Source organism: Gracilinanus agilis, chromosome 1 (assembly GCF_016433145.1).
Source record: "Gracilinanus agilis isolate LMUSP501 chromosome 1, AgileGrace, whole genome shotgun sequence".
NCBI classification, from domain to species: Eukaryota; Metazoa; Chordata; class Mammalia; order Didelphimorphia; family Didelphidae; genus Gracilinanus; species Gracilinanus agilis.
In genome coordinates, this window is record NC_058130.1 from 727819325 (window position 1) to 727829334 (window position 10010).

Consider the following 10010-nt stretch of genomic DNA (forward strand, 5'->3'; position numbering starts at 1 on the left):
CAAGGGAGATTCAGCACCATCACTCTTGGACAGCTCTTAAAGCTTCCAAACACCAGAACCTTTTCCCTATAGGTGGCTGTTTCTCCCCGGCTCCTTTTCCTCGGAGCACTCCGCCACCCTAGAGGGTATACACATTCCTTAAACCCTATTCGGCGAGGTGTTTGGGTGGGCGGGCTGACGATGCAATCGATGGCCATCCCAACCAATGACATGCGAGATTTCCGCTTGCGGCGTGAAAAATCACCAATAGAACGTCGGTGAGGCAGTAGGGGCAGGGTCAAGCTCCGAGAGGGGGCGGGATTTCAGGCGTTGGCTGGCCGAAGGCGGAGGCGGCGACTTGGCCCCGGGCGCTGTTTCTGGTGGGAAGTAAGTGGTGGTGCTGACCCAAGGGCTGTGGGGCGGGAGGCGGAGACGGTGGGCTGGGGCAGTGGAGGAGGCAAGCTAAAGGAGCCGGGCCAGAGGGGTTCGGACCCACCGCCTCAGCAGGCTGCAGTCGGGCCTGTGTCTCCGGTCTCTCCTTGGCGCTGCCAGGCCCGGACCCCACCCACCATCCCTACCCACGGGGTGGGGGAGGTGGGGCAGTAACAACCCCGAGGAGGGGGAGAGGAGGAAGCTTGAGATTCCGCTTGGAGGAGGCAGGGACCACGAACCTTGAACAAATCTCTTCCTTCCCCCTCGCCCCTGGGCCTCAGTTTCTTTTTCTGTAAGATGAAGGGGCGAGGCAAGAAGCTTCCTTCCAGTTCTGAGCCTGGGATCCAAAGAAGAGACTTTTCCAAGGTCATTTGGGTAGTGACAAAGTCAGGATTCGAACCCAGGCGTACTTCCTCCCCTCAACCCCCATCCACACCCAGATCCCATAACCCTACATCACGCTTGTTGTGGCAGCAATTAGATGAAGAACTGCAAGGGACATTAGAGAGCATCCTCCAAGTCATGCATTGGACTTCCATTTATCAAATCAACATTAAGTAGATGCCACTGTCTGCAGGAAACCTTCCCTAATTCCCTCTCTTTCTCTCTAAGGATACTTTGTCTCTATTCTATATGTGCCTTTAACATTCCTGTTCCGGTAAGTTAGTAACCAGTGATAAATGTTAGAAGGGACATTAATAAGTGTAGAAGAGGCTATCAAATTCTACATTGTTGTGTGATGTGAGAATTAGTAAGCACCTACTGTGTGCCAGGCAGGAGATGTAAAGAAGGACATGAGATAGTTTCTACTTTCAAGGAACTCAGTTAAAAACAAGATAAATTGTAGATAAAGAGCCCAGAGATAAGGTGCTAGAATTAAGGAACAGGAAAGAAGTCCTGTAGAGAAGGTAGCAATTTAGCAGAGACTGGAAGTGTCTCTCCTTTTAAAATAGAAGTTACTTGGGCAGCTGGGTGGCTCAGTGGATTGAGAGCCAGACCTAGAGACAGGAGGTCCTGGGTTCAAATGTGGCCTCAGACACTTCCTAGCTGTGTGACCCTGGGCAAGTCACTTCACCCCCATTACCTAACTCTTAGCACTCTTCTTCCTTAGAACCAATGCATAGTATTGGAAGGTAAAGGTTTAAAAAAAAAAAAAAAAGAAGAAGCTTTTTAAGGGTAGTGATAGTTTCCAGTTGTTGTTTTTTGTATCACACCAATTGAGTCCAGTGCCTAATAGTTCTTTTTGTTTTTCTTTTAAAAACCCTTATGGGGTAGCTAGGTAGCTCAAATGGATAGGTCCTGGGTTCAAATTTGACCACAGACACTTCCTAAGTGATCTGGGCAAGTCACTTAACTCCCATTGTCTAGCCTTTACCAGTCTTCTGCCTTGAAACCAATACACAGTATTGATATTGATTCTAAGACAGAAGATTCCATGTGTTGGTTCCAAGGCACTGAAGGTGCTAAGGGCTAGGCAATGGGGGTTAAATGTCTTGCCTGGGGTCTCACACGTAGGAAGTGTCTGAGGCCAGATTTGGCTACAGGACCTCCCATCTCTAGGCCTGGCTCTCAATCCATTCAACCCCCTCACTCCCTTAATAATTGTTTGTTGATTGATTGATTGGCCTATCACTTTACAGAGGAAGAAACTGAGGCCCAGAGAAGGTGAGGTGACTTGTTCAAGTTCACCATGATTTTAACTGTCAGGAATAACATTCAAACTCAGAAATTTTGATTCTAAAGACAGCACTTTTCCTACTATAGTATATCTGCAAGGTTGCATACCTGGAAGTAAACTTTAAAATCATCATATTCAACCTCATCAATTAAACTAAAAGTCTTGTTCAGAATCAGTCAGTCAATAAACATTTATTAAGTGCTTGCCCTAGTCAATGGCAGGATGTACACTAGACTCCAGGTCTTCTGACTACTAGTCTAATATTTATTCCCTTAAATATAGTGATAATATACAGCTTTATAAAATTGTGAAGTGCTTTATGTACACTCCTATGCAACAGATATCTAGACTTAGCCATAAAAGGCAGATAGGTTGTCCTAACAGTGTTTTAGCTTGTCTGAGTCTCAATTTCTCTGTTTGTAAAAAATGAAGTGGACTGGTTTTTTAGTCCCTGTTTTTTAACATTGGCACTCCTTTCAGATCATGGGAGACAAGTTTGAGAAAGAGCTTTAGACTTCAGTTTTTCTAACCCTCTTACCTTACAGAAGTGGAAACTAAGGCCTAGTAGGGACATGTCCAAGGTCTTACAAGTATCTGTGACAGTTGCTTTAAATTCAGGACAGAGCCAGGACCCAAACCCAGGCCTTACTCCAAATCTGAACTCTTACCACATAATTTTCCATTTTCTTGCAGTATTAGGCCTCTCTCACTGCTTGTCCTTTGTGAGCTATTGGTCAGATGTCCATTTCTGACTTGGATTATCCTTCAAAGTCCATCTCCAGACCCACTTTTCTGTGAAGTCTTGTTGGAAACTTTCTTCCACTCTCCTCTTCACCTCCCTAGCTGGAAATGATCTCTCCCTTATCCAGTCTCACAGCACTTTATACTCCTGCATTTCTCATATTCTGAGTGGCATCCTAATTCATACTTCTGTAGTGCTTTAGGATTTCATAGGCTTTACAGCTAGATGTGACCATAGACATGATTTAGTTTTGTGCCCTCATTTTGTATATGTAGAAAGCAAGGCCCATAGAGGGGTAGAAACTTGCCTAAATTCACCCAGATGTAAATGATAGAGTCAAGACTTGAATCCAAGTCTTCTGACTTCAAATCCAATTGTTTTTGTTCATTTCTTTTTAAACCCTTATCTTCTGTCATAGAATAGATGCTAAATATCAGTTCTAAGACATCTAAGAGTAGTAAGGGCTAGGCAAATGGGGGTTAAGTGACTTACCCAGAGTCATGTAGCTAGAAAGCATCAGAGGTCAGATTTGAACCCAGGACCTCCTGCCTCTCTGTCCACTGAGCCACCTAGCTGCCCCAAAGTATTTCAGTTATGCCATTGCTTATACCCTGTCATCCTTCAGTGCCACTGGGACCCAGGTTCCTTTTGCATGCTAGGGGATTCAGACTTCCTTTCCTGAATCGTCACATACTCCATTAAGGCCTAGTTTGAGTCTCACCTGGGCTTTACACACACATACATGGGCCTCCTGGAAATAATTTTTTTCCTTTTGGGATCTCTTTATATTCCCTCTTGCACTTATCCTATTCTATAGTGTGTGTGTGTATATATATATATATATGTATATGTATGTGTATATATATGTGTGTGTGTGTGTGTTTTTATTTATTTATTATTTATAAATATATGTGTATATTTATAGTTTATACATCTACATATATATGAATATATATAAAATTTACAAAGCACTTTCCATTCAGTTCTGTGAGGTTGGCAGGGCAGAGATTGCCTGTCATCTTTATTTTACAGAAGCAAAATTTGAGGTTCTACTAGGTTATGTGACCTGTCCAGGGTCTCATGACTGTTCTGACATTCAAACCCTGGTCCTCCTTTGGTCTTTATGTCCAATATGCTTTCTACTCTTATCTACTACTTCTCTTATGCTATCTTTCTCTGTGCATGTCTTATCACCACCACCCCAATAATACTTTGAGGATCTTTAATTGTGGGCACCTTCCCTTTACTAACTCAGATTGCCCACTACCCCCCAAAATTAGTAGATGGTTTATGAAAGCTGCTGTGACTGAAAAGTCACTGTCCTAAGTCTTTCCAGTCTGGTGGAACTGGATCAAATTTGTAGTCTCCTGCTTTTTTATTTATTTTTATTTTTTTGCCAATTATATGTCATAACAAATTTCCACACAAATTTTTCTATAATTGAATTTATCTCCCTCCCTTCTCTTCCCCCTCCCTGTGCTGGCAGGTGATTTGATCTAGATTATATATGTAATATCATGCAAAACATTTTTCCATATTGTTAATTTCTTTAAATGAGTAATCTCATAAAAACCAAAACCCTAAAACATAAACCTAAATAAACCATTGAAAAATCAGATGCTTTCCTCTGTAGTCTGACTCTGGAGGTGGATAGCATTTTTTGTCTTTAAGTCCCTCAGAATTATCCTGAATCATTGCATTGCCAATAATAGCTAAGTCTATAACAGTTGATCATCCCACATTATTGTGTTAGTCTTCTACTTTGGCTTCCTTAAGAGCCTAGGATCTCCTCCATGAAGAATTGGAATAGCATTTTAGTGGAGAGATTTAGGTGGCAGAAAACTCATTCCTTCTCCCTCATAGTTGATGAACCCCTGATGGCATGTGCTTAGAAACTGTGTAGCCTTAATATTTACTTGCTTGATCTTCACAGCTGCTACTTGGAAGCATGTGTCCCTGGATGGTGCTCTGGGTCCTTTAGCACCTCCAGAGTGCTGCCTCGGATACATTTGGTTTGGGACACCAGCGGGTGGAACATTGCTGGCTGTGAACATGACCAAGATCTTAGTAGCCAAAGTGCTGTGCCTGGTGGGGGTGTTTATCCTCATGCTACTTGGCTCCATCCTGCCCGTGAAGATCATCGAGGCTGATTATGAGAAAGCCCATCGCTCCAAGAAAGTCCTCTCACTCTGCAATTCTTTTGGAGGTGGTGTTTTCTTGGCTACCTGTTTCAATGCCTTGCTCCCTGCTGTGAGAGAAAAGGTAGGAATGCTTATTGGGATGGGGCAGCTATGGAGTTCTTCAGCCAGAGGTTCCCCAGCAATTTATGTAACAGATAACCAGAGTGTGCTTAACATCGAGCATAATGTATCAAAGGATCTTAAAGAACATAAGACTGACCCTCTCTGGGCTTTACAGTTCCCTCAGCTTTAAAATTAGAGGATTGACAGCTTCCTTTAGATCTCTTCTAAGTTAAAGTGTGTGACTGAGGTAGGACCCTGGGCACTAGTAGATCCCAAAGACTTAGCTGTCAGATCTCCAAGTTGGTGATTGTAGCCACGTTCCCTTTTTTGTTGGACTTGATTCCCAGCCAGGACTGGAATATAGCCTGCAGTGTGCAGCCTCTTCTCAGGTCTGCTCAAGGAATTTACTATCTGCCTCAAACCCCAGATGAGGCACTTCCCCTTGCTGACTTCTCTCCTTCCCCTTACTAATCCCAGGGTTTCAGGAAAAGGAAAAGGAGCGCTTCCTCACAATAGATTGAAGATTTCTGGGCTGTAGATGACTTAACTAGGTCTGATGTTCTAAAGTCCCTTCCAGCTTTTACATTCTGTCTTCAGTGTTCTAATGTTTCTTCCATTTCAGTTATTTTATATTCTGTGTTCTAAGGTTTCTTCCACCTCTGGCATTGTATGCTCTATGTTCTAAGGATCTTTCCACTTCTGACATCTTATGTTCTATGTTTCAAGGTTCTGTTTGTCTGATATTGTATGTTATGTTTTCTAAGTGCCCTCCCATCTCTGGCATTGTGTTTTGTAAGCTTCTGTCTAGGTCAAACATTGTGTGTTCTTTGTTTCATATTCTGAGATCTGATTCTTGCTCGAGTCATTCATCTTCTATCCTGGCAGCCAACACATACACACACATAACAATACCAGTCATTATGTGATATGCAAACAATAAGTCTAAAAAAAGTGTAGGGGGATAGATTACTGTAGGCTGTGGAGTATTTAGGGACAGATTCCTGAGGGGATGAGGCTTGAACTGGGTCTTAGCAAAGTGAGAAGCATTTAAATAGCTGGAGAGAAGCCTTCCAGATCAGAAGCATTGCTTGCTTACACCAGGTGAGAATGAATTTCAAAAGGGACAGTGAAGAGACTATCCTAGCTAAATTGGAGCATTCACAATGAAGAGTAATGGAAACAAAGTTTGGAAGTATAAATGCTTCGCAAAACTCCATATTTATCTTCTTCACCTTCCTCCATGAAATATCCTTCTACCTGATGTGAAGACAATAGCAATTAAGCCCATATGCTATTTATATTGTCTACTAATAAGTCCCTTTTCCAGGCCCTGGGGGATTGAAAATAAGTTCAGTGGGTATAATCCAGCTAGACATCTCTACTGTGGCTCTGATCACAGCTCTTCTCATTGTTTACTTTCCTAATTTTGGTGTGCCTTTGGGTAGTGGGGCAGCCTGAGCCTTGACCCCAGACTAACAGACACCAGTGAACACTTCCACCCAGCACAATGACAACCGGAGGTAAGAAAGATCCAGGAGCAAATATCATGGATGCTTTTGCTATAGTATTTGAACCTCACTTGGCCTCTTCACCGAATTTAACTGCTCATTTTTACCACTCATTCTTTCTTCTTACCACTACATATGTGCCTCTTTGCTCCAGGTCTTGCCCCTGGCTTGCTCCCTGACCTGGGGAAGTACTAGTGCAATCAGCTGTCACTTGATCCAGTTGTTTTCCCTTGGTCCCATTGTGGCAAAAGTCTCCTGGGAAATAATTGGAATGTAGCTCAAGGCTCTGCCTATGCCTTCCTCTGCCTCTGTGCCCAGTGGTGCCCCATTCTCTCTGAGATACTAATACTGTCTTCCTGACCCACTTATCTCAGCTGTCATGTCTCTCCACCATTTGCTGTTTGCCATTCTTGTGACGAGCAGTTCACCATATTTGACAGTGTTCTAAGCATGAGACTGATGGTGTTGAAAGCTGGGAGATTCCATCAAGGTTTTCAGCAGGATATGAGGATGAATTCTGGAACAATTAGAGGGATTTCTCTCCTTTTGCATATTCCTCAATGGGAATTAGAATGAATCAGTGTTGTTGGGTGCATGTGTAGTCAGACTTTTCTAACATCCTTATCTGGTTATGTATTCTTTTATGTTAAAGTTATCTATGTATGTTATCTCCCTCTTGGACTAAACTCCATGACAGCAGGGATTGTCTTATTTAAACTTAACGTTTTCCTTGGTGTCTAGCACAGTACTCTGGCTCCTAGCTCCCTTTCCAGTATTTCACCTGATAGACAATTCTAAAATGTTTATTGAATTGATTTCCTGGTTTCCCCTCTAGAGCTTCGATTTGCCACACAAGTATCCCAAATTAACCACATGTGGAAAATATAACCTGGTATTTTACTGTCACTACCAGCCTCCCCGTGGGCTATTTCCCTAAGAAGGACAATGACTTTAATAGCTCTTTATTTATTTATGTTGTTGGTCTTGAAATCTGTATTACAGGTTTACTTTGAAATCACCCAAGCTCAGAATCTCAGAGCCATCTTTGACTTTTCCCTTTCCCTTATCCCCTCCATCTAATCAGTCACTAGCATGCTAAATACTGCCTTTGTAACTTCTCATTCATCTTCTTTTTTTTTAATATTCCTATGGCCCCCATCCTGGTTCAAGTCCTTTACCTTATACCTGGATTATCTTAGTTGCTTTCCTGGGTCTAGTCATTCTCCTCTCTAATTTGTCCTGGTATACACAAAATAACATGTTGACTCTGGTTGAAAACTCCTCAGGACCTTGCTCTGCTGATGCTGCCTTAGCCTGACATTTAAGATCCTCCAGGATTTAGGCCCTCCCCATCTTTCTAGTCTTATATAGTCCTAGTTTCTTAAGTGAACTCTCCATTCCAGCTAAAATGGTTTACTAACTATCCCTTGCACATGACTTGCACTTTTTCATCTTTGACCATTGTCCTCAGACCTCCTTCTTCCCACCTCCATCGCCCCCTGCCTGTTTATATATGTATTAAAATCCTGTTAACTTTTCAGGGCCTAGTTTGCATGCCACATCCTCCATGAAGCGTTCCTTAATCACCACATACTCCTTGTTCATATCATTCAGTCATTCATCAAATAAGGCATAAGTAATACATGTAACGTGCTTTATAAATGTTAACTATTATTATTAGTTATGATTATCTTATATTGCCTTGTGTTCTAGTTCCTTTTGTATAAGTTTTATTCTCTCATTAGATGGCAAACTCCTAAAGCACAGGTACAGTATTTTATGTATATTTGTACTCTCTACAATGCCTACATGTTAGGTGTCAGTAAATGTTTGATGAATGAATGAATGAATGTCCCATGATGGCCTCTCCCCACACTAATCTATTGCCATGGGGACCTTGGTCTCAGGTGCTGTGTTGAGATTGACTTCCACATGATGGATTTTTATGAAGATAGCCACACTTATTTTACTTCTAAGTCTTTCATGGTTTTTCTTTTGTCCTTTGCTTCAGCTCCAAGAAGTTCTGAAAGTTGGGAACATCACCACAGACTATCCCTTAGCAGAGACCATTATGCTTCTGGGGTTCTTCATGACTGTCTTTGTGGAGCAGGTCATTTTGACCTTCAGAAAGGAGAAGCCCTCTTTCATTGACCTAGAGACCTTCAATGCAGGCTCTGATGTGGGAAGTGACTCAGAGTACGAGAGCCCCTTTATTGGAAACTCCCGTGGACACAACTTTTACCCAGAGCATGGTCATCACTCCCATGGTCATGGCTTAAATGTTCAAGAGCTCTCCCGCTCCAGCCCGCTCCGTCTCTTCAGCCTCGTCTTTGCTCTGTCTGCTCATTCTATCTTTGAGGGTTTGGCCTTGGGCCTGCAGGAAGAGGGGGACAAAGTCATGAGCTTGTTTGTTGGTGTGGCCATTCATGAGACATTAGTGGCTGTGGCCTTGGGGATCAACATGGCAAAGAGCTCATTGCCGATGAAAGATGCAGCCAAGCTGGCTGTCACAGTGAGCTTGATGATCCCTCTGGGCATTGGGATTGGCGTGGGCATTGAGAGGACCAAAGGGGTGGCCAGCAGTGTGGCCTCGGTGCTGCTACAGGGCTTTGCAGGAGGAACTTTCCTCTTTGTGACCTTCTTTGAAATACTGGTGAAAGAATTAGAAGACAAGAATGACCGTCTCTTGAAAGTTCTCTTTTTGGTGTTGGGCTATGCAGTCCTTGCAGGACTGGTCTTCTTCAAGTGGTAGATGAAATGAGAAAAGTTTCGCTAAAGCACTCCAGCTTTTCCATGGAGGCTCCAGGAAGGCAGAGCCCAAACCTGATGGATGCTCCCCCCTCTCTCCCCATCTACCAGCCAGCAAAGAGGAAGAACTGCCACCCCTGAGCAGCTTGTACAGAAGATGGAATGTTTCCCCAGACACATTGCTCAGTGGTCCCTGCCTGTTGGGCCTTCAGGTGGTGTTGAGCATCTGGGCTATCTTATGTGTGCTTAGAAGCTAGAGCTCAGCATCTGGAGGGGATCAGTGGCCTGCCAGATAGTTTCTTGTTGGTTGTAATATTCCCTCCAACATATATATATATATATACATATATGTCATTTGTGTGTGATCCTATTTACTTTTGGTGAAAAGCAGCATGACCTCATAACTGAAGAACACAAAGGGGACAAGAGACACAAATTGAAGAGGAGTCTGGGGAACAGATATGTTCAGCTTCTTTTGTTTCCTTCATGTTTTACCTCTAGTTTCTTGGGAAAACACCACTCAGTGGTTAACATAGCTTTAATACATGTTCTCCTCCTCCTCCTCCTCTTCCTCTTCTTCTTCTTCTCTCCTCCTCCTCCTCCTCCTCCTCTTCTTCTTCTTCTTCTTCTTCTTCTTCTTCTTCTTCTTCTTCTTCTTCTTCTTCTTCTTCTTCTTCTCC

At 43.0% G+C, this 10010-nt stretch overlaps 1 protein-coding gene across 1 annotated transcript; it reads left to right on the plus strand.

Annotated features, from left to right (window-relative positions):
- The first annotated feature begins 305 nt into the window (after nucleotides 1-305).
- On the plus strand, nucleotides 306-9684 carry SLC39A3 (solute carrier family 39 member 3). Its single transcript, XM_044658605.1, has 3 exons — nucleotides 306-366; nucleotides 4765-5093; nucleotides 8594-9684. Exons 2-3 carry the CDS (start codon nucleotides 4884-4886, stop codon nucleotides 9332-9334), a joined length of 951 nt encoding a protein of 316 aa, XP_044514540.1. The 5' UTR covers nucleotides 306-366; nucleotides 4765-4883; the 3' UTR covers nucleotides 9335-9684.
- The last annotated feature ends 326 nt before the right edge of the window (nucleotides 9685-10010 follow it).

Bases quoted from the DNA above. Each gene is read 5' to 3' on its own strand.
- SLC39A3 (XM_044658605.1), top strand. From the start codon at position 4,884: ATGACCAAGATCTTAGTAGCCAAAGTGCTGTGCCTGGTGGGGGTGTTT. The intron at 5,094-8,593 runs GTAGGAATGCTT...CCTTTGCTTCAG, and splicing joins TCCCTGCTGTGAGAGAAAAG to CTCCAAGAAGTTCTGAAAGT.